At 39.7% G+C, this 26257-nt stretch overlaps 1 protein-coding gene across 3 annotated transcripts in view; it reads right to left on the bottom strand.

Moving 5' to 3' along the window:
* Nucleotides 1–26257, bottom strand: part of si:dkey-215k6.1 (transmembrane protein 132B) — a 225574-nt gene that overhangs the window by 57790 nt on the left and 141527 nt on the right. For all 3 annotated transcript variants that reach the window (XM_054773837.1, XM_054773836.1, XM_054773835.1), the window contains one exon: nucleotides 11540–11726. In XM_054773837.1, coding sequence (XP_054629812.1) covers nucleotides 11540–11726 — 187 coding nt within the window. The remainder of the gene's footprint in view (nucleotides 1–11539; nucleotides 11727–26257) is intronic.

The following is a 26257-nucleotide window of genomic DNA, read 5'->3' as shown; positions in this document are numbered from 1 at the left end:
TAATTGTTATCTCTGATGCATTTATTATATACTAACAACGTAACTCAGAAATGGAAAACGTGTCAAAAACAATCTTCTTGCACATTAATACTCCAAAAAAATTCAGACTTGAAATAATTGGGTAAAAAACCACTTTTATCTCATCATATATATTTTTTTTACTTAAAAGAAAACATGTTTTGCATTCAAGTATTTGAGAGGAGCACAACGCAAAATACAATTTTTTATTCATAAATAAAAAAAAATCTTAAAAAGTTAACTAAATGAAATGCAAATTATTAATATTATTTTGTAATTATTTTAAATGATTAAAAATATTAAAATAAAATCTAAAAAGAAAAAAAACAACAAACTAGACCATTTTTTTGAGTAATTTATTTAGACAGCTGACTTTAACCTGCATGCTTTAATTGTGTTGCACAAGTGTAAAAAGAAGTTAAGCACAGTATATGTGGTCGCCTGTTTTATTACAATTATTATTATAGTTTGTAATATTTTGATATATTGAGCATTCATACAAAATGTAACAGTTTATGGTGAAAATATGTTTTAAAAAGTAAAAGGGGGCAGACCTCAAAAGGATTCAAATTACTTCTAATATTTAATAATGTTCCAAAATGAATAATACAAGTAAAATAAAGTACAATTGCTAACACAGAAACATAAGAAAGGGCACCTGAAGGTGTTTGCTGGCAATACTGTCACCCAGTGGCCGTATAGGTATTGCTTGGTTCGTCATGAAGCGTTGTGCGTGCACATGGTAAGTGTATTTATGGGTTCCGGGTTCTGTGGTTATCGTCACACTTTTTCTCTTTATCAACACTGGTAGCCCGGGAGAACAAAAAACAAAGAAAAAGCCAAACACTCTTGGAATTAATCCTTCAGATGCTCAACTGAGTGAAAGAATTAGGACCCAAATGTGTGTGTGTGATGTCAGGGATAAATGGCTATTATCACAATGACAATGTTCATTACAGTCAGATTATGAAGCCTCAGGCTCATTTATTTGGTGTGTGTGTGTGTGTGTGTGTGTGTGTGTGTGTGTGTGTGTGATGACATGTACTTGTTGGAGAGAGTAATTACTTGGAGCAAACACCACAGTGCTGCTTGGGATGGAAAAGACTGCAGATGACTTTCATTTAAGCCTCGTCTTGTCAACATGATGAACAAAATGAAGTAATGAGTAATGGAGTAAGGAGTAATGTTGCTATGATGCAGTGCGCTTGTACAACAATAAACATAGTGTTCATTTAATTAAAAGTGAGCATGACTATCTTTTTAAGGACGGCATTTTTGTATTGGATCTCATTCGTCAGTGTACCTCGTGAAGTGTCAGGCTCCCGCTATATATTCATTTTAAGTTGCATCACTGAGGGAAAGCGACGCATTTTTTCCGCATTTAAATACCTACATTTGTGGTTTGCCTAGTTGCACATAAAAAAGTCACGGTGAACTTGAAAACTTTGATATGTGATGACATGAGCAAAGGGGCCAAAATGTCTGAAACGACAAAAAGGACGTGAGACGGCTACAAAGGCAGGGTCCCAAAAAAAACAAAAAAACAAAGAAAATGAATTTGGGAGCGAGTAGTTGGATAAAAGAGTCAAACGTTGGAGTGGAGACCAAGAAGTGGAGTGAAAATATGTGCTGTGATATGAGGCAATGCATCACGTATCGCCATACACTAACAACGATACCGTACATGCACGAGATGGACTGTAAATAATAGGGGTGCTCTGATCCATTGGCCAATCAGCATCGGCCGATTTCCGTGAAAAAGCACGGTATCAGCATATTCCGATACTTGCTTTATAACGCTGATCACATCGGCCGATCAGCTCCGCCCCCATTGCAGCATCCAGCCTACAGCGACCGTCTCCCGCCCACTTTCCCTTCACAAAGCCAAAACAAGCATGGCCGCCATGTGAGACTTAACCTGTCGTGAGAGTGATAAAAGTTTGGCACCTTGCAAAACGTGGCACGGAAAACGTACCATCGCTTTCACCACCACGTGATACAGTACCATCACTCCATTGCGATGCAATGCGATTTGATTCTTTAAACATATATTATTTAATAAATCATGCTGTTTCTTGGTTGAATACGATCTATTTTTATGCATGTTTAAGCTCATTTTGAATTAAATTGAAGCATTTTCAAGCATAAACTTGTCCAAATGAAGTCAAATACAAATATAAGGCGCTCGGAAGATCCATTGAAAGACGTTGCGATGATCAGCAGTATTCTACACTGGTCACTAGGTGTCGGGAATGTTACTGTAATGTTCGGCGAGACACACAAGCACCGGCCTTGATCGCCGGAACAACAGGTTTTCAGTCACAATAATCCCTAACACAGGATACTGCCGTAACCCACGCCAAGATAAAACTCAACTCGCAACCCCCGACACCACTCCCTGTCGTCTAGCACTGGAACACATTTGCAGCAACACACAGGTGCAAGTCCTATTTATGTCTTAAATGGCCCATTTTCTCTACTCCTTTTCTCTACTATATTATTTTACTAGATGACTGCAATGTCAGGAGACATTGCATGTGAATGCGTGAGCCTGATAAGGCGGGAAAGAAACCAAGAAGGAAAAGTGTCAAAGCTGATGTAGGAACAGTTGGAATCTGTTGAGAAATGTGGAAGTATGCTGAATGCCTTTGATCTAATTAGTTTCTAATTAGATTCCTAAAAATAAGAATGTCGGGAAAAGTGGGAATTGCTGTGATGTCGATAATAGCACAAATGTCCTGGATTATTGAAGGGTTTGATGTTCGAACGATTGGAATCCGTTGAGAAATGTGAAAGTAGTTGCTGAATGCCTTTGATCTATTTACATCAAAGGCATTCAGCTTTCCGGAAAAGTGGGCATATCGGGAAAAGTGGGAATTTTAGTGCTGTGGATAGTAGCATGGATATCCTGACTTAGTTAAACGAGTTGATGTTGGAAGGAGGTGAATCGGTTGAGAATTTGTAGAAGTAGTAGCATAGCTTAAGAGGTAATTAGTTTTCTGGAAAAGTGGACATTTTTTTAAAAAAAATAGTTTGTTACATGTGAAAAATAGGTACCCTTAAAGTCTGGATTGTGGTGAATAGTTTGATGTTAGAATTGGTTGAAAAATGTTGAAGTAGTTAGGGGAATTAAAATTAAAGGAAAATACAGTAATTAAGATCAAAGAAAAAGTGGGAATGTCGGGAAAAGTTGGAATTTTCGGAATGTGGAAAGTTGCTAGTTTGAAGCCCTGGATGTGTGGAATGTTTTCATGGTGGAATGCTTTGAATGGGTTGAGAAGCGTGTAAATGGTGTAAGTTTTAAAATTGGCCCATTCATTGTCAATAGAAAAAAAACGGTGGAATTTTTGGAAAATCTGGGAATTTTTTGAAACATCTGAATAGATAGCAGACTATCCCCGAATGTGCTGAACAATTTCATGCTTGAATGTTTTTAATTGGTTGAAAAATGAAGGAGGAGTTAGAAGACAAAAAACAGAGGAATAATAATCAATTGATGAAAACGGCAGCTAATTTTATATTGTACAATATGAGTGTAAAGGTGACTATAGGGTTGATAGTTCATGTCCAGAGGACTTCACTTATCACGGTCAGGTCTGGAACCAATGAACTGCGATAAGCAAGAGATTACTGTACAAGAAATCACTCTTTTTACAGTATCATACGATACAATTCACTCCTTTTACAATATGATACGATTCACTCCATTTATGATGCAATTTAATACGACTCTCTCAGATTATGTTAGAATACTTGGAGAGAATCATACCGCATCCTAGTTGGAGTCAATCGTATAGTATCTCATTGGAATTGCAGGCAATCATATTGCATCACAATTGTAGCGAATTGTAGCGTGTCATATCACATTGTAATTCCAGTGAATTGCATCGTATTGTTATTGAAGCACATCCTAATACATCATAATTTGAATCTCATCATAATAGTGAGTGAACCATATTGCATCGTAATCAAAGTCAATTGGAATTGAATCTATAACATTACAAATAGCGTGACTCGTGCTCCGAGTGAATCCTATGGTATGGTATCAGATCGTAATCGCAGTGAAAGAAAAGAGAGTAATGACGTTTGAAGTGCTGTATTGCAACGCTATCGTGAATGTTTTCCCCTACATACCGAACATGCACTCATATACTGTGCATGTATGTTTTCATCAGTGAGATTCCTAAACATGCAATAAGCGACAGGAATTTGTTCCACACTTAACATTTTTTTTTATCCCTGATGTTGTGTCCCATTTAAAGTGGGCCAGATGCCGTGAAGGCACCTTCCCTCTAAGCATAGGTCACTTACACACTTCTTTGAAAACTACCCCCCCCCCATGTACTGTACTTTTTCTGTGGTCCTGTTCGCGTTGACTAATTGGCGAGAGGCAGCCGCTTGCTATGGAAATCAAACCTCAGGCCGGGACACAGGCGCCTCACGGTGACCCACATAGTCGCACACGTCGAAAAAGTGTCACATGTGCTGATTAATTGGGGGCGTCAATGGCGGGTAACAAGCAAATATTGCAACGAGAGAAGACGGGGATGCTTTGGAGAAGCATTATTATCTTCTCATGGTGTTTGTTAAGCCGATTTATCAAACTGATCAATTCGAAAATTGCATACTTCAGGTTTTAGACATAATGGTGCCACGCAATTCAGTATGGGGCAAACCTTATACAGATCTACGAAAGCCATGTACAGCGAGATGTGGATCCAGCTTGTTGTCAATCTTCATCCTTGTGATCATCCGTTTAGTCAAAGGGAAGCTACTTGACGGCATCAGTGTCATCTTTAAAATGGATGGGAAGTTGTTACGCCTTAAGCTGGCTGAAAGCTACCACCAAGATTTCTACAAACTCTGTGATGGAACTCCAGGCAAAGAGCAAAGTAATGTTCCAACCGCCCCCAAAGGTAGCTGAAGTTGATCGTACCACACTTCCCATACTTGAGAACCACCGCTCTGTGACCACCAACATCGAATAAGCTGTGCCACTGGAGCCTTCCTTCGTACAGCTCAGACAAGCATCTGTGAATAAGAGCATCTGCGCAGATAGCGAGATCCTTGAGTATAAAACCATCGCTGACAGCCTACAGACGCCGTCTGAAAAGTCTTGATCAGTAATGAGTATCGAGACAATGATTGTACACATGCCCAAGCAACTTTTTTATTCCCTGATACACCTTAGGGGGGGGGGAACATGAGTGATATAAAGACAATCTGAAGCGCAATCTCAATAACTGTGGCATTGGTGCAGACGACTAGAAAAATCTAGCCACAGACAGCACGGTCCAGAAGCACTCAAAAGAAAGTCTACGCTGGGACGCCATCAGTATAAGACCGAAAAGGAAAGAGTGTGAAAAGCAGAACCTGCTTCTTTCTTCTTCTCCCAGGGATGACTACATGCCCAATCTCACAGGACTAGCAAATCAAGGGTTAGCCTTGTGAGTCACCTTCAATGGCACGCGGAAGTGAAGACTCAGCTGAGCCAGTGGCGCCTTTGGACAGCTCAGACAACAAGTATCCAAGAATAAGAGCCTTTGTATAGATTCCAAGATCCTTGTGTATAAAGCCATCATTATCCCGATACTGCTGTATGCATGCTTGACCTGGATAACCTCTAGACGTTATCTGAAAAATCTCTAGCCATACAACCAACGCTCTCTCCATAAGTTGTTGGGCATCAGTTTGCAAGTTAAACGAACAAACATGTACGTGTACCAAGACAATGATTCTCCTGAATCAGCTGCATTGGAAAGGGCATTTACTTTGCATGCTCAAGTAACATTTTTATTCCCAGCTATACCTTCGTAAACAAACGCAGGGCAGCCAACGCAACTGATATAAAGACAACCTCAAGTCTAATCTCAAAAGATACGGCATTGATGCAGACTAGCCACAGACCACACGGTCGGGAGGTCAAGACACCATCAGGAGAAGACAAAAAAAAGAAAGAGCGTGAAAGCAGAACCTGCTCTTTTTTACCGCAGAGGACAAGCCCAGTCTGCCAAAAGACTTGCAAATCAAGGGTTAGCCTTGTGAGTCACCTTCGATTGCACGCGGAAGTGAAGCATCATCTCAGCTGAGCAAGTGGCGCCTTTGGACAGCTCCAATAACGAGTATCCGAGAATAAGAGCCTTTGTACGGATTCCAAGATCCTTGTGATTAAAGCCATCAGTATCCCGACTCTGCTGTATGCAGGTGAGACATGGACAACCTATAGACGTCATCTGAAATGTCTTGGGCAGTACAACCAACGCTGTTTCCGTAACATGTCAGTCATCAGTTGGTAAGATAAACAAAGAAATGTGGACGAGTAGCGAGACAATGATTCCCAGTTACACCTTGGGGGTGGCCAACGCAACTGATATAAAGACAACCTGAAGTCTAACCTCAAGAGAGACGACATTGATGCAGACAACTGGGAAAATCTGGCCGCATAAGGCGCGGTCTGGAGGTCGGGACGGCATCATGAGAAGACAGAAATGGAAAGAGCGTGAAAGCAGAACCTGCTCCTTTCTTTCGCCGGGGAATGACTACATGCCCAGTCTGCCAAAAGACTTTCAAATCAAGTCACCTTTGATTGCACGTGGAAGTGACTCAGCATCGACTCAGCTGTGGCAGTGGCGCCTTCGGACAGCTCAGATGAGAATAAGAGAATAAGAGCCTTCGTACGGATTCCAAGATCCTTGTGTATAAAGCCATCATTATCCCGACGCTGCCGTATGCAAGCGAGACCTGGACAACCTATAGATGTCATTGGAACTGTCTTGTGCAGTACAACCAATGCTGTCTCCGTAAAACGTTGGGCATCAGTTGGCAAGATAAATGACCAAACAATGACTGTCCTGAATCAGTTGCGATGGACAGGGCATTTACTATGCACGCCCAAGCAAAATTTTATTCACAGTTAAAGCCTGGTAAACAAATGCAAGGTGGCCAACGTAACTGATATAAAGACAACCTGAAGTCTAATCTCAAGAGATACGGAAGTGATACAGACAACTGGGAAACTCTAGCCGCATACGGCACGGTCTGGAGGTTGGGATGCCAACAAGAGAAGACTGAAAAAGAAAAAGCGTTAAAGCAGGACCTGCTCCGCCGGGGATGACTACATGCTCAGTCTGCCAAAAGACTTGCAAATCAGGGTTGGCCTTTGAGAGCAAAAAACAGGGGGTAAAAAAACCCCTACTGGACTCAAGTGATACCAGTGAATAAATTCAAGTGAATTTACTGTCCTCTCAAAATGAGTCAACACACAGTAATTTTTGTCTAAATATCTGGCAACAAAAGTGAGTAGCAAGACAATCGTGTCATGGTGGTGATATCATCATGGTCGGGGGTTGAATGAGTGCTGCTATAGTATTGTCCCTTGACAAGATGGAATAAAATGCTTGCTGAAATTTGCCAGACATTGAATGGTATTGCAAGAAATGACTTTTCCATCTTCAATTTGTACAATTTTTGTCTCCAAGTGCATCTATTAGCAGAACGACACAAAAGTACACTCCAAATTTGTGCATTTGCGAGGGTTACTTTCTGTGCCGGGTGTTGAAGCATTGGGCCTGAGCAGAAAAGAGAAGCCGTGGAATAAATAAAAGATAGGCAAGAACAGCGGAGTGGCCTTGGCAGGCCTGTGGGAGGCCTTTGCTGCGACGAGGGCACTTCTACTTTTACCAGCGGGAGCAGGAGAGGACGTGTAATGGCGCTCGCTGGAGACATCACATAACATTATTACTGATCCAATTGAGCTGGTGAAACACACTGCATCCTTCTCTGGCCTGTGCAAGTGGCGCTGCTCTTTATCATCCATTTCCACCCATTATCATGTTTTATCCTCCGAAAACATGACTTGATTCATTTTAACAACCCTTATTCTGTTTCTTTAGGAAAAATATCTCAGCCCTCTCGCACCTCTCCTCAACAAGATGAAAGTACTATTTCAGCCCCCCCCCCCCCCCCCCCCCCCCCCCCCCCCCCCCCCCCCCCCCCCCCCCCCCCGCCTAGAGACAAATTACTCCTGAAAGGAAAAAAAAATCCCTAATTTCCTGAAGTGGCTTCTCTTTTCTCTCTGTGGCTCACCCCAGAGAGGCGAGAATTTCTGGTCTCTCTGGTTTTTGTTGTTGAGAAGTTGATAGGTTTTTGTTGACGTTCAATTTGGGCGAGGCGTAGTTTAGACAAAATCTAAGCTGCGGAAAAACACTGATTGAATACTTTCTTTTGTTCTTTCAAACTCACAGCATTCCCTTGCATCTCTTTCACCCTCTAGTGGCCAATATCTGAAACTATCTGCAATCCTAGCGCATAAATGTGGGCAATTGGGTGTAAATAGTGAAGTGAAACAGCTCTGAGATTGTACAATTTGTCATTTGAACACACTTTGCCACCGAATATGCTTCCAAACTCACGCTAAATGTAAAAAAAGCATCAATTTATTCATTCATTCATTTTCTATGTCGCTTATCTTTACTAGGGTGGTGGAGATATGCTGGAGCCTATCCCAGCTGACTTCAGGCAAGAAGCGGGGTCAATCGCAGGGCACATTTAAAAAAACAACCATTCCCACTTACGTTCATACCCATGGACAATAGAGTCTCCAATTAACCAAACGTGCACATTTTTGAAATGTGGGAGGAAACAGGAGTACTCCCATGCCGAGGGAGAACATGCACACTCCACACAGAGATGCCCAGACGGAGATACGAACCCAGATCTTGAAGATCTCCTGACTGTGTGGCCAACATGCTAACCCCTAGACCACCGTACGGCCCGTTTTGCTTTATAACTGACTTTTTTGCAACCTGTTTTCAAAGTCAGCATCAACACTTTTATACTTGCAACTCTCCTTCACTTCTATTAACAGGGCTTTGCTTCTTTTCACACTTGTGTGACACATAAGAACGTTAAAACATTGCCTGCACACTTAATAAAGCTATTAAGTAGTATTCCAAAAATGACATCTGATGTGATGAATGAATGAATGAATGAATGAATGAATGAATGAATGAATGAATGAATGAATGGAAGGACAGATGGAGAGATGGATGATGGGGTGATTGATCAAGCGAAGGATGAGTGCAAATAATAAAAAAAGATAATTGAATAGATGATGAATACAGAAGATGACGGATCAACTGAATGATGGAAATGACAGAAGGATGAAGAAAGATGAAAAGATGCTTGAGCAGAAGAAAATGGATGGATGATAATGTGTGATGATGCTCTCCATAATCAATAATGTGATAAATTCCCGGTATAATCCATATGTATATGCTAAATATGACCAGTGGTGGGCCAAACGGATCACAGACGCGGCATCGTTCATCCGAGTGATTGTTCTTTAAAAGCAGAGCTCGCCTCTTCCCGGCAGGCTCACGGCTTTGAAAGCCTCTAAAATGCTGCTGCTGCTCTCTCAAAGTGTGCCAGGGAGGCAAAGGCCCACAACAAAATTGGGTTTTCTCACCAGGGCTTTGCTGTCTGAAGGAGAGGCCATCAGGCCAGATTAGCTCAACGCTAATGGAACTAGCAGAGTTTTGGAAAAGCATCCACAGATGCTCAGTTTCTTTTAACACCAGGTTTCTACTTTGCTTTTTCGTCTGGCAGTTTGGAGTGTAGAAAGATAGCGATTCATTTGGTATGATTAGAAATGTTACATCAATATGTGCGCATCTTGTTCTTCAGAAACAATCTTTTGGTGTGTCATCTTTGAAGCTTCACAAGCAGGAAGATGAAAACATGCTGACCTTTACAGCTTTGACCAAAGGGCGGAAGGAAACGATGGGTTGGGGACGCAAGCTAATGATTCAGGAGAACGATAGTGGCAGAGGAGAGAGCAACAGTTTGGGGATGGAGGAAGATGAAAAGCAAAGAGGCTTAAAAGTGGAGAGGAAGTGGGATGTGGGGGCTACGGATGGAGGGGACAAAGGAAAGGATTTGCGATAGGTGGAGGAAGAGGATAATCTAGGGATGGAGGAAGATGGTGAGTAAGTGTTAAGAGAGGGAGCACAGGCGAAAGATGGAGTAAGAGAAGGCTGGTATAAGGACAGACAAAGAGGAGTATGATGATCTAGGGATGGAGGATATTCAGGCTACACGAGGTAGACAAGCTAATGAAGGGGGGGAAGGACAAGACAAGACTGGAGGAAATGCAACGGAAAGATGTACTAAGGATGGGGAAAAGGATAATCTAGGGATGGAGGACTATGACGATCCAGGGATGGAGGATGATGTTCAGCATAGAAGAAGAGTACAAGCTAAAGATGGAGGGAGAGAAGGACAGGACAAGAATGGAGGAAATGCAAGGGAAAGACGGACTAAGGCTGGAGGTACTGGATAATCTAGGGATGGAGGACTACCATGATCATGATGATCTAGGGATGGAGCTAAAGATGGAGAGAAAGAAGGACAGGACAAGAATGGAGGAAATGCAAGGGAAAGACGGACTGAGGTCTGGGGGAATGGATAATCCAGGGATGGAGCGCTATGATGAGCCAGGGATGGAGGGAGATGTTCAGGATGGAGAAAGTGGACAAGCTAAAAATGGAGGGAGAGAAGGACAGGGGAAGCATGCAGAAAGATGATGAGCAAGGGGTGAAAGAAGAGGACAGGCAAAGATGGAAGAGAAAGACGGGCCAAGGAGAAAGACAAAGTTAAAGAAAGGAGAAACAAGAGAGCCTACAGATAGAAGAAGAGGGTGAGGTAACGATGGAGAAAGAGAACTGGCAGAAGACAATGATGAGTTAGAGATGGAGGAAGAGGGGACAGATGAAGATGAAGGAAGGGAAAGATGGGATAAGGATGGAGGAATGTGTTGATGATGGAGGAAGTGGGCAGGATAAAAGAAGAAGATGACTTCAGGACAGAAGAACAAGAAGAAGAGGTTGGGCTAAAGATGGAGGCAGGGGACTGATAGAAGAGAAGGACAGGATAAGAATGAAGGAAAAGGACATCAGGCTTTGGAAGATGAAAATAGGGATGGTGGAAGATCTTGAGTGAAGAATGGAATGGGAGGATTGGCTGAAGATGGAAGAAGAGTACAAACGGGACGTGGGAAAAAGATGAAAGGTGGTGAGTTAGGGATGAAGGACGAGGACAATCTAGAGATGGGGGGGGGGAGGGAGGGAGGGAGGAAGTGCTGATGATGGAGGAAGAGAAGGACGTGACAATAAGGGAGGAAGAGGACAAACTAGGAACAGAAAAAGATCTAATGATGGAGGACTGGCAGAGAGGGATTGGATAAGGATGGTGGAAGATGGTAATCTAGGGATGGAGGACGATGTTGCGTTAGGGACAGGAGGGAGGACTGATAGAAGAGGACAGGATAAGGATGGAGGATGTGGAAAATCTAGGGATGGAGGACGATGTAGAGTTAGGGACAGACGATGATGTTGAGTTAGGGACAGGAGGGAGGACTGATAGAAGAGGACAGGATAGGATGGAGGACGTGGAAAATCTAGGGATGGATGGAGGCAGAGCAGGACAGGCTAGACGAAGGAAGACACAGGACATGTTTCCTCACCTGGGCCAGAGGTACGATGCCTTGGATGTCCGCGTTGCTGATGTAAAGGTGAGACACTCTCTCGGCGGAGGGCGGCGCTCCCGACAGATAGTCCACCACCCAGTGCAGCGTTTGGGTTGGCGCCAAGCTGATGACGTTGTCCACCTCAAAGTCCAACTGCATCACCTCGTAGGACGGACTGTCCAACCTGCAGACACACACATACACATGTACATTCATACATTCATACATATACAGTACATTCATACATACATGTGTTATTCCTTCATTCATTCATGCATTATTCATTAGTTTATACATTATCCATTCATTCGTACATCCGTTATTAAATCATTCATTCATTCATTCGTTCATTCATTCAGAAATTATTCATTCATTCATACAGTCATGTATTCATTCATCATCCATTCATTCAGTCATTCATACATACTGTAAATACATATATTCATTCTTTCATGATTCATTTCTTCATTGATACATTATTCATCCATCATTATTCATCCATTCACACATTATTTATTTATTCATAAATAAATAAATAAATTTATTATTCATGAATATTCATTTTTCATTGATTCATTTATTAATACCGTAGTCATTCATTGATTCATTGCTGTCATGTTACTGTTTGAATCACAGTGGATTATGCCCCCCCCCCATCCAACAATCATCCTGGAGAAGGACTGTACTTTATGTATGGTCTCCTGCCATATGCAAAAAAAACATTTTTTTTCACTTTTGCAAGAGTACGGTGCAGATTTAAGAGGGAAAAAAAAACACTTTCATTTGCTGCTGCAGCTGTGCCTGAGCGCTCTGCGTGCGCTTTAAATGATGCGATTCATAAAATGACAAGAACATTGATGACAACACAGCTGGATATTCATATAGACATCCTGCAGAAGCAGGAGCACGCATACCGCATACATATGTGGTGTAGAGATATACAGATGTAGATAGACACTGTAGATAGATAGTATACGTATGTGGTGTAGACATATATAGATGTAGATAGACACTGTAGATAGATAGTATACGTATGTGGTGTAGAGATATATAGATGTAGATAGACACTGTAGATAGATAGTATACGTATGTGGTGTAGAGATATACAGATGTAGATAGACACTGTAGATAGATAGTATACGTATGTGGTGTAGAGATATATAGATGTAGATAGACACTGTAGATAGATAGTATACGTATGTGGTGTAGACATATATAGATGTAGATACAGTAGACACTGTAGATAGATAGTATACATATGTGGTGTAGAGATATATAGATGTAGATAGACACTGTAGATAGATAGTATACGTATGTGGTGTAGAGATATATAGATGTAGATAGACACTGTAGATAGATAGTATACGTATGTGGTGTAGAGATATACAGATGTAGATAGACACTGTAGATAGATAGTATACGTATGTGGTGTAGAGATATATAGATGTAGATAGACACTGTAGATAGATAGTATACGTATGTGGTGTAGAGATATACGGTATAGATGTAGATAGACACTGTAGATAGATAGTATACGTATGTGGTGTAGAGATATATAGATGTAGATAGACACTGTAGATAGATAGTATACGTATGTGGTGTAGAGATATATAGATGTAGATAAACACTGTAGATAGATAGTATACGTATGTGGTGTAGAGATATATAGATGTAGATAGACACTGTAGATAGATAGTATACGTATGTGGTGTAGAGATATATAGATGTAGATAGACACTGTAGATAGATAGTATACGTATGTGGTGTAGATATATACAGATGTAGATAAACACTGTAGATAGATAGTATACGTATGTGGTGTAGAGATATACAGTATAGATGTAGGTAGACACTGTAGATAGATAGTATACGTATGTGGTGTAGAGATATACAGATGTAGATAGACACTGTCGATAGATAGTATACGTATGTGGTGTAGAGATATATAGATGTAGATAGACACTGTAGATAGATAGTATACATATGTGGTGTAGAGATATATAGATGTAGATACAGTAGACACTGTAGATAGATAGTATACGTATGTTGTGTAGAGATATATATAGATGTAGATAGACACTGTAGATAGATAGTATACGTATGTGGTGTAGACATATACAGATGTAGATAGACACTGTAGATAGATAGTATACGTATGTGGTGTAGACATATACAGATGTAGATAGACACTGTAGATAGATAGTAGTGCAAAATTGTTGTTGCATTTTAACATCTTAATGATGCCTTTTTGTTAGTCTCATGTACGGAAACCCCAGTGAACACATCACAGCATATCATATCAATCAAGTAGTATGGGTGATGACATCACAGCAAACTTATTTGGGGCTATTTTTTTTCTGTCCATAATCTCACTTTCTTGTTGCAAAACAAAAACAATGCCAAAAGTGGCATTTCTGCTTCTGTGGTTATCATCATACTTTCCCTCTTCTGGTACTCTCCTGGGGCTGCATCATGCAAAACAAGGCCTAAAAAGAGCGAAACTCGTGGATTTCATTGAAGAGATGCTCTCTGGGGAATCTCATCAGGCTTACTTCACGTTTTCTTTGACTTTTGGGGCATCCTATTGCTGAATGATTTTGGTTGAGGGCAGGGTCGTTGTTGAATTCAATGTTTAGCACCAATTTGCTCTCTCCGGCATCAGCTTTACAGATGCCAGGTCTTTTGTGCAGGCAGTTTGTGCTGTGGTAAAGTGGTGTGTAATACTGCTCATGTTAGTATTTCATGAAACAAGGGCTTTGTTTCATTAAAACAACTTTGTTTTTGGCCCCTCAGGAGGCTCCCTGCTCATTTTTTTTCAAAAATTAATTAATGAATGTATTATTATTCATATATAAATAGATGCATTATATATATTATATAAATATTTAAATGTAATATTACATTTATTAATATATCAAATAAATATACTCCATAAATGTATACTAATACATTTATAAAAAATACAAAATACATCTATATATATACATTATTTACATTATTGTTTTTTAATATTCAGAAATCCCAGTCAAACATCTCCATGACGGACACATTAGTGCTTCAGCTGTGAATTATTCTATTTATCCAGATTGACTCACGTCATAGGCGACGGGCACCAGATAGCAATTTCCATTTTAATGGCGCTCAGATGTGGGCTAACTATACAGCGGTTTCACCTACAGCACGTCGCTGGCAAATAAAGTTATTGCCGCGTCGGCCTGACAGCTGCCATGAAATCCTCCGTTTGAATAATGACACAGGTAGAATACATTTTTATTTGTATGTTTCATTTAAAGCGGCGCAACACGCTGCGTGGAAGTTTTCACGCTTATTTGCACCCGTGTGACAGTTTCCCTCCCTGACGGAATCAAAGACGCCAGTCATTATTAATAAGCGGGGCCATTTGGACCCATCACACACGTCACTTTAGATTTGCTCCAAAGCAGGCTGTGGTGAAACTCTTCGTATTTTTCGACTGTGACTTCCTTCAACGAGGCGATATTCTCATTCTTTACGCCACATCAGCACAATTTAATATTTTTGTAGATGTTTTTGATTATAACAGCACTGAAATTGATGGAGCCAATTTGCCGAAATGATTATTAGCGGCGCCGCGTTAGCGTCACCATCTTTGCTCTGAGACGATCAACTTGGAGGCTGCCCACATTAGAAAATATGCTTTTTAATGAGAAAAACGCTTTATTTGTCCTCATAATTATCAAACTGGCTGATGGCTTTTTTTTAAAGCACTCTTTTAAATTTTAATTGGTTTTCTGTGTTTCAATCGCATGTCTAATGACTCAGAAAATGATCCTGATGATAACGTTTGTTATAGAATCGGACTCTCGACTGACTTATTAGCATAAATATTCAGCGTTATCTCTGCATTTATTGTTCTTGGTGCTGTCTGTCCTTTGTATACATTAAGTTAGCATCGCATTATGTTTTTTGGTTATTATCTCATCACATAAAAGGGTATATTGACAAAATAACTACAGATCTGGAAAGCCCACATCATGCCTTTTAATTTGAGGTATGACTCAATGTGGTTTGTGGCAATTTGATATTTGACCTTGTGACCTGTCAACTTTGACCTGAAGCGATCTCGTTAGGTCACAGTCAATCATCACCAAATTTCAATGAGCTAGGCAGCTACCTACCTTCTACTGGTCTGCCAAGTTTGGAGAGGATCGGACGCAGATTTTAGAAGATATTACACGTTGGCCGATTGGTGCGTTTGTCATTGCTGTGACCTTGAGCTTTGACCTATTCCTTTATGCTTTGACGTGTAAACGTGTAACTTTCAGAAAGTGTCAACCAAATATGATCAACATCAAATGTTTTCTTGCTGATTTCTACGTGTGAGAGAATGGAAATCAAAAGGTGTGATTTGGCCCAATTAAAATTGTCACAATGAAAAACAAATATGGCCTCTTCTTTTGGTAAACACACACACACACACACACACACACACACACACACACACACACACACACACACACACACACACACACACGCACACACACACACACACACACACGGCTGTCAGAGTTAGCTCCAAGAAAAAGAACAGGAGGTAAAATGACGCCAGGCGGAACCACACGTTGACAACACGCCTTCACAGCTTTCATCCACCTGTGTATTCACTCCGTGTGTGTGTGTGTGTGTGTGTGTGTGTGTGTGTGTGTGTGTGTCTGTGGGTGTGTGTGTCTGCGCGACACAGCGAGGCCTCCTGTCACTTTGTGCTAACACAACCCTTAAAGTGCGGCAGTGCCAGCAGTTGTCAACAGTGTTACACACACGTGTTGGGTCAGTGTAACATACTTACATTTTTTTTTTTTTGGGGGGGGGGGGGGGGGCAGCACAGCAGCTGCTTTACAAGTAAATGAAGCCAACATGAATGTCAAATACTACTGCATACATTACTCTATACGTATGTGTGTGTGTGTGTGTGTGTGTGTGTGTGTGACTCAACGCTGTCAAGAGGACAGTCAGTTTTGACAAAGAGGACAGGATGGTCACTGGGGGACTGATCTTGCACAAGTGAAGGACGTGACTTCTACCAGTATAACATTACTAGTGATGGTACTTCTACCAGTATAACATTACTAGTGATGGTACTTCTACCAGTATAACATTACTAGTGATGGTACTTCTACCAGTAGAACATTACTAGTGATGGTACTTCTACCAGTATAACATTACTAGTGATGGTACTTCTATCAGTATAACATTACTAGTGATGGTACTTCTACCAGTATAACATTACTAGTGATGGTACTTCTACCAGTATAACATTACTAGTGATGGTACTTCTACCAGTATAACATTACTAGTAATGGTACTTCTATCAGTATAACATTACTAGTGATGGTACTTCTACCAGTATAACATTACTAGTGATGGTACTTCTACCAGTAGAACATTACTAGTGATGGTACTTCTATCAGTATAACATTACTAGTGATGGTACTTCTACCAGTATAACATTACTAGTGATGGTACTTCTACCAGTATAACATTACTAGTGAGGGTACTTCTACCAGTATAACATTACTAGTGATGGTACTTCTATCAGTATAACATTACTAGTGAGGGTACTTCTACCAGTATAACATTACTAGTGAGGGTACTTCTACCAGTATAACATTACTAGTGATGGTACTTCTACCAGTATAACATTACTAGTGATGGTACTTCTATCAGTATAACATTACTAGTGAGGGTACTTCTACCAGTATAACATTACTAGTGAGGGTACTTCTACCAGTATAACATTACTAGTGAGGGTACTTCTACCAGTATAACATTACTAGTGATGGTACTTCTATCAGTATAACATTACTAGTGATGGTACTTCTACCAGTATAACATTACTAGTGATGGTACTTCTACCAGTATAACATTACTAGTGATGGTACTTCTATCAGTATAACATTACTAGTGATGGTACTGTCAATGTGGTATATTCCAGGTATGTTAAAGCGGATGTATATAAGGTACATGAGAAGGTACATTACGTACGTCCCATGTAAATATGGTACATTAGAGGTACAACGTTCCCTTGGGATAAGTTTCCAAAATAGCCCGCAATAAGTCCACAAAGCAGCCAACTGTATTTTTTTACGATTATTCGATATGTTTTACATAACATACACTTTATACATTTTCCTCAGACAGACATTACAATTTGATCTCTTGTTCGCTCTTGTTTGATCTCGCTCAAAGTTCAAACTCCGCTTGAATTTGAAGGATCAACTTCCGAGATTGGACACTAGAAATGAAGTGAGTCGCTCCTCTGATTGTGGCTTGTCCTGCATCCTCGTCAAAACATATTCGTCCTTGGCGTCCTCCAAGAACCAAAGAGTCATGTACAGCATTCCAGGCGCCCTACAGACGCGGAACTTCTGCCTTCTTTCAGGAAGTATGATCAACAGGAAAAAGGCAGTCCTGCACGAAGGAGAGTGATTGACAACGGTCTACAGCCAATCAGAACACACACATAACAGGCGGGTTCTCCCTTAGCCAATCAGGACTGTTGTGGCTCTATACGTGCCGAGATGAAGTGGACCGTCTGGACACGCCTTCAACTCTCACGTGAGTAAACAACACCGGCCGGCAACGGCGATCACCTGTGGCTAGCGCTATTGCGGGCCGCAGCGACCCTTTCTTGCAGTGTAGCGTCTTGACCTAACTAACGCCTCTGGCGATGTCGTCCTCCCACTTCCTTCGAAACAAAACAATCATGTCTGCCGCGTGGAACGTAACTGCTAACTGTGCCATCCCGCCACTTATTTTTCGTGGCATGTTAAAAGCAAACGACACTCGACGGAGTAAACGTAAATGAATCTTTGGTTCAAAAGGATACAAAAGTGCTAAGGTACAGCGGAGTGAGTGACTTTGTGAGTGAGTGAATTTCTTGTGTCCTACCTGTAGGTCGATCATTGAAATTCAAACGAGTGTTTAAACGAGCGACATGTGATCAAATGTTAATGCCTGTCTGAGAAAAGTGTACGAGGTGTTTGGGCAGGGCTTTTAATCATTCTAAAAAGTGAAGTTGCCTACTTCACAGATTTCAATATTTGTGGGCTATTTTGGGAACCTATCCCCGCGATAAACGAGGGAACACTGAATACTGAAGGTACATTAAATCTGATGTAAATATGCAATATTGAAGTTCTGTTAAATCGGATGTAAATATGCTACATTCGAGGTACGTCACATATGATGTAAATATGCAAATAAGATATATCTGAGGTGCACTGAACATGACCTAAACATGGTACATTAGTGGTATGTTAAATGCAATTATGGTATATTAGAAGTACCGTACATTATGTAAATAAGGTACCTTAAATGTGGTACATTAGAAGTCCATTAAATAGGATGTCAACCTGGTACACGAGAGAAAGGTTAAATATGATGTTAATACAGTACATTGGAGCTCCACTACATGTGGTACACTAGCAGTACTTGAAATATGCTGCAAATACTGCATGAAAGGTACAATACATACGATGCACATATGGTACATTTTTGTGTATTTGGATGAGTACGGATGTGTTTGTGTGTCCGCTTGTGAGAAGAGTTGCCTCTTTTGACAAATCTTGTTCTTTTTCTTCTCCGCTGCACATCTCCTTGTGTGTTCTTGTGTGTGTTTGTGCATCAGCAAGGCAGAGTGTGGCAGACGCCAGCTCTATTTGGGGGTGGGGGTGGGCAGCTGGGGGTAATTGCCTATTCGCTATAAAAGCACTTGTCTTATTGCACATCAAGCATTCTCTGACATGCAGCCCCCCCCCCACGGAGAGGCTAAAAACACACTCTTTACGCCACACACACACACACACACACACACACACACACACACACACACACACACACACGCGCGCCGCACGATGTGTCTCCTCAAGCCCCGCCCACCCGCCTCCTGCTGCAGGTTAACAAGTGTGACATCACGCTCACACAAAGTAGGCAAGCGTGGACACCCCCCCACCCCCCCGCCCCGACATGCAACATGCAAATGCTTTTAGGAAGAGACTCAGCAAGGGGACGACAAGTGTGCGTGTGCATGCATCAAACAACCGCCCCCACCCCCCCACCCCCAGCATCCTCTTTTGTCTTTTTCCTTTTACCATTTTTATTTTATTTGTCTTTAAATGCCGCTGAGGCTTTCAGGAGCACGGCGAGGCCTTGGAATATGACAGGCCAGCGCGCTGGATTCAATCAAAGAGCCGCTGGACTGCAAATACTAACAAAAAACCCCAAAACAAGGAGCGATGAATACGCATAAAGTGCACGTAGAAAACATATGAAAGAGAATCGCACATGTACAACTCTAATGTGATGATAACCATAGAACCGGGACTGTACTTCCACAAAGCTAAATCCCAATTCTTTGACATATTTGAAGGTTTTTCTTTAAAAATAAAAAAAAAGTAAGGCGATTGCAATTAAGAATGGTCAAATGTGGCACTGTCTGTGCCGCTAATGGAGGTGCTACGGCGGCCATTGTTTGACCCTGGAACAGACTATTTCGATTTACATTAATTCCTATGGGGGGGGAAAAGTTTTGAAATACAACCTATTTTGTAATATTATGACATATCTTTAAAATCCACTTTTGCTTGTAATAAAACGATTTTATCTCATACAATTTCGACCTTATTCTCATTTTGTCGCCAAGGAACCCAACGTTCATGTTCCTGTTTTTTTACAGTGTGGGGCGACGCTGGAGCACCCGGAGAACTGACTAACTTCTTTTTATGCTCGAGACTGCCTGTGCCGTTAATAAATATGCTATGGTGGCCACAGTTTGACCCTGGAACAGACTATTTGTTTCTTTACATTATTTCCTTTGAATAAATTGATACGTTCAGGTTCATGTGGGAATTTTGATGTCCACTTTTTTTTTTTTACAGTATATGTTCTTTAAATCTCACATTACACTTTTAAAAATAATATTATGACTTGTATCTTCTGCCAATATGACTTTATTCTGACTTCATGCTCACTTATTCTCACGTTTCCTACTGAACACAACCTGCATCCTAGTTTGACTTTATTTTCTTTTCATAGTTCATTTTTATTATTTTTTTACAGCTTATTTCCTGAAAGAAATGCAACGTATTCTCGTAATATTACTTTGCTTTTACATTCTATTTCTTGTTTTTTTTTTTATAAATAAATAATAAATAATAAATAATGAATGACCTTTTTTTGTAATATTATGATTGTTTCAACTTTATTGTCATATTTTTCAAAATGTTTTCACACAACTTTATTCCCATATATGAAATAATTTTAAAATATATTTTCATACTGGACACAGACTGTATCCGGCCGCAGAAATATTGTTTTGGTTGTATTTTATTTAGTTTTTATGAATAATAATAGTAATAATAATAATAATAATAATAATAATAATAATAATAATAATAATAATAATAGGCAGTGTTTTGATGCTGGAGGTCAGTGGTGATTCACGAGTGAAGCTCATTTGCAGCTTCTACTGAAAAAAACCAAAAGATAACAGAGGACCATGCTAGGTAAGTAAATATCTCCCCGCCAGCGAGAGAAACCGGAATCATAAAAAGGAAATGGAATCATCAGAGAATTACTGGAGCAGTAAAGTGTTTTTCCTGTGTGGCAACATCCAACGCAAACTATTTCCCCGTAATGACATTTTATTTTTTTTTAATCTTCTTCTGGGCGCGGCCTACCTGCAGCCTGTTTCAAAATAAAAAGAGAGACGGGGACGAGGGGGTGGGAGGCGTTCTTGTTTTTCTAGACTGCAGCTGCAAATCTGTGAGTCGCTCAAAAATAGATTTAAAAAAAAAAAAACAGAGAGATGAGAACGAGGTCGAGGGAAAACACATTCCGAGTGCGAGCGTCTAACTTTTTGACATGTTTACAACTTTTCTTTTTTTTTTAACACAAAACTTGGCTGTCACTGTCACACAAACTTGGTATTTTGTCTCCCCGCCCGACCTCACGTGCACTTTCATCGCCATCACATACACGTCCACTGCCGTGCACATGCGGGGGGGCGGGAAAATAAGTGTGTGATCTCCTGTGAATTATAGCAGGGGTGTCCAAACGTTTTCCCAGCGAGGGCCACGTGGTGGAAAAGGAAAGGATGCAACACATGCAGACGTGCCAACAAGTTAGATTGATTTCATCTCAGCTTTGTCACTTTGTTACTGGAGGTGAAAACGCCTTTTATAAGTATCAGCTTCCCTCCTTGGCTATTTTAACCATTTTTCCTGTTGTTTCTTTCGTTTTCCAAATTTTTCAACTTTTTTCTGAAATAATAAATAATAAAATTTATTCTCACCATATTATTGTTTTTTCATCCAACCTAATTTTCCAAAAATGACAATTTGATTTTTTGGGGTTTTTCATAATTGTCACAACCTTAAAGAATATTCTATTTTTTTCTTTTAATATTTCAACACTCTGCTATTAAAATGACATACTATTTGTCCTCACAATATTACCAGTTTATTCTCATAAAATTGCAACTTTTTTTCTTTGTTACAATGAGACTTTTTCTCTTATTTTGACTTGTAAAATGACAGCTGTCTCTTTCCTGGTTTTTTGTTTTATTTTCTAACTATTCTAACTTTTTTCTTGTAAATATTCTTCTCGTAAAATTACGACTTTATTAGTATAGTATTTTGAATTTATTTCCGTGTCATTAACATTTTTTCCCCAACCAAATTTTCCAAAAAGTACAACTTTATTTTGTTTTGCTTGTTTTTCATAATATTACGATAATAATACGAAGTTATTCTCAGAAAATGTACAACTTTTTCTCATTAGCTTACAACTTTTAATATTTTGACTTTATTCTTATAAAATTACTTTTTTTTTTGCTGTTGCAATTTTCCAAATATTTTGACTCTCTTCTTAAATAATTTTTGTAAATTTTCTTCTGTCAATATTATGACTTTGTTCCCATAATTTGGGGAATTTTTCCTCGTCAGACTTTTTTTTTTTTATATTTAGACTTCAATTTTGTAAAATTCCAGCTGTTTCTCAGCTGTTTTCGCTGGTGTTTCTTCTTTTAAATGTTCCATTTCAACATGTTTCTTGTAAATATGATTTTATTCCCATAATATTTTGACTTTATTTCCATGATTTTATCGCTTCTTCCCCAACCTAATTTTCCAAAAATCACAACTTTATTTTGTTTTGCTTGTTTCTCCTAATATTACAACTTTTAATTTTTTTTTTAAATTATTTAATATTTCAACTCTATGCTACTAAAATGGTGTTAGTATCGGAAAATTACAACTTTTTCTCATTAGATTGCAACTTTTTTTCTTCTTTATTTTGGCTTCATTCTTGTAAAATTGGGTTTATTCCATTTTTTTTTTTGTCATTTTCCAAATAGTTTGACTTCCTTCTTAAATAATCTTTGCAAATTGTTTTCTTTAAATATTATGACTTTGTTCCCATAATACTTTATTTTTTACTTTAACTTTTACCTCACACTCCTTTTCCAAAAATGTAAAATTTGTTTTGTTTGTGTCACCTAATATTACAAACATAAAATATAACATATTGTGTTTTTAATATTTCAACATTATGCTACTAAAACAACATTATTTTTTTCATAATATTACAAGATTATTCTCATGAAATTGCAACTTTTTTCTCATTAAAATAAGACTTTTTTTGCTAAATATTTGGACTTTTTCTCGTAAAATTGAAGCTGTTTTTTCTTCATTTCTGTTGTTTTTTTTAATTTATATTTTCATAATGTCACCTTTTCTTGAATATTTCAATTTATGCTACTAAAATGACTTTTTCCCCACATAATAAATATTACAATATTATTCTCGCAAAAATATGGCATTTTCTCAAAAGATTTTTTTTTCTCTTAATATTTGGACTTTATTCTTGCAAAATGACTACTGACGCTTTCCTTTTTTCTGTTGTTGCTGTATTTTTTTTTTGTTTTTTTTCTGTTTTCTTGTTAAATTATATTTTTAGAATGTGCCCCCCGCCAATAAAAAGACAGCCGCGAGCTCCAAATGGCCCCGAGGCTGCAATTTGGACACCTCCCTCTATTTTCTGGTAATATTAATATTGGTGAGTGACAGCTATGTCGTGCTGAGCAGCCTGGACAGAGACATGTGTACCACTTTCCTATCTTACAAAAGTTTCTATTTCCTGCTCTATGGTTATCATCATATCCATTCTTATTAATTATGTAATTGTATCATTATTATGATATTGTATATTTCAGATTTCTTTTAAATGTTATTTTATTATTTTAAATGATTTTTAATGTGAAATAATGTGAATAGTCTCCAGAGAATCTAATCAATATCTGATATAAAAACCGCAAGGAGGTTAAAACGTGTGCATAGATCATGATCGCAGCAAAGAACGAGTGTGACGATAACCATAGAACATTGTAAGGTAGGAAAATAGGTAGGTGCGCGGCACGATAAGTCCACACTAATGATGGTGGTGTTCCCCACAGGGCTGCAATCTATAGGTGGTGACGGGCTGCAAGGTGTGCCTAATTTGCATAACGTCACACGGGTGCTTTGAGCGATTTTGTATTTTATAGACTCGTTTTGGACTCGGTAGCACCACGTTTATTTGTGTCGGTCAAAAATTATTCGGGGCGGACCTGACGCACACGAGGAGAAAATTTAGCAGCCTGGACATCCTCGAAGGCCCCTCGTGCACGGCCCCCGGCCCTGACGTGCACGCTTTAACCTCCTCTCGGTGTCTGTAATCAGATATTGATTTAATGCGCCACTCGCTACGACATCCATCTCTGCTTTTTCTCCATCTTCTCTGCTTTTATGATATTACACACACACACCCCCCCCACAGAGACACACACACACACACACACACACACACAGTTTGAGATATGGGCTTCTTGGCGCTGCCAGGGACAAAAATGGGATTTCTTTCTTGAATTTATTTGAACAAAGGCTATTTCTCCTGGAAAGAAAATGCTTGTCTATCGGAGGGGAGCTGAGTTGAGGATGCCTGCTATCGTGTCACATCGAGTCTCCCCTCTTTTTTGCTTGGTCTTTTTTCCTATCTTCTTTGAACACCTCGTTTTTATTATTGACCATCGCGGGGAGGGTCAACGTTCACGTGAAGAAGCCCCGGGAGAAAATGGGCTGTGAATGTCGGATAAGTTTCCTAAGCTAAGAAAGATGACTCACTGGAGTAACAGGAGTGGGTTTGTAGCCGAGAATGAGCAGCCGGGTGAAATAGAGCCACAATAACATGTTAACAACACTGGGATATGAATGATGCAACTTCCTGTGGACCATGTGACTTGTGGAATATTCCACATTTTTCAGAGAGGGGTCATGTGACTAAGTGAAAACCCAGGGACATGACTAAAGTGTGAATTGTCCCTTTTTTTTAAAAAAGAAAATAACCAAAGTATAGTTGGGACAAGGAGTAACATGTTAAAATACGGTATACCGTATTTTCGTGGTTTGGCTGGTCCTGCCACTTGTACTCCGGAGAGACTTCCTATCACTCCTGCACCACTGAAAATTTACAATGTAAACATCAACTTATAACGACAACCGAGGGGCTATCAACACGCCAACTTTTTCGGGTCAAAACGGCAAAGTATTTTATTTTTTTAAAACTGCTTCCAGAGTGGGAAACGCCGTATGCAGGCAATACGGGATGGATGGCGTCACCGGCCCAACATGATATCTGAGTATTTCGACGGACGTGACTCACCGCCGTCGACATTCTCCTGATATTTGGTCATCTTGTATTCCGTGATGACTCGCAGAAGTACTTCCACTTTTCGTAAGCGGTTTGGACTGTCACGTGGTTCCGTCTGTGTGCCTGTCCACGGCGTACGTGTGGGGCTTACAAAAAGGACTGAGAAAGACGGACCACAAATGCCCCCCAAAAAGAAAATACTCTGCAGGTTATAAGCTGCAAGTAGTGAAATATGAAGCCGAAAACGGTCATCGAGCAGCAGAAATAAACTGCAAAGAAGAAGACAACAAGCAGTGCAGTGACTAGAGATGAGTTTGCGGGTTGGTTAGGCTGTAGTTATCTGATTAGCTGTCAATACGTTACGTCCACGTACATTTTATTGTTATGAATAAACAGTAACTTGCCTTTCAGGATGAAATGTTCTTGGTTTCTGATTTTAGAGAATCGATTTCCCCCCAAAAAATGTTCCTTATAGTCCAATACGACTTGTATATGTTTTTCTTTCCCTCTTCATTGTGCATTTTTGGCTGGTGCGGCTTATACTCCGGAGTGTCGGAAAAATAGGGAATATACAGCACATATAACATGTACATTTCATGGAAAAGTCTCATTTTAGGAGGCGGGGCCAGGCAACAAAAGCCATGCTTCCAGTGTTAATAAAAATGAAAAAATAAACAAAATATTAAAATTAAAAATTAAAAAAATATAATTTAGTATTTAAATTTGTAATTATATCAAATAATAATAATGTAAAAGCAAGCAATTTGACTGTTAGATTTATTGTACATTTATACATTCCCTGAGGGGGCAAATTGCACCGTTTCGGTGGAACGGCCCCTTAAAGACCTCGCAAATGATTTAAAATGTGAACACATATTTTCCATTGTAACGTCTCATTTCGGGAATCAGGAATAGGCAACAAATGCTATTTTTCCAGTGTTAAAAAAAATGAAATAAATCAAATAAATAATTCAAATAAAAAAATAATTATAT

The sequence above is a fragment of the Dunckerocampus dactyliophorus genome, chromosome 4 (assembly GCF_027744805.1).
Source record: "Dunckerocampus dactyliophorus isolate RoL2022-P2 chromosome 4, RoL_Ddac_1.1, whole genome shotgun sequence".
In the NCBI taxonomy this organism is placed as follows: domain Eukaryota; kingdom Metazoa; phylum Chordata; class Actinopteri; order Syngnathiformes; family Syngnathidae; genus Dunckerocampus; species Dunckerocampus dactyliophorus.
The sequence above is the reverse complement of the archived record's forward strand: the minus strand, read 5'-3'. Positions and strand labels throughout refer to the sequence as shown.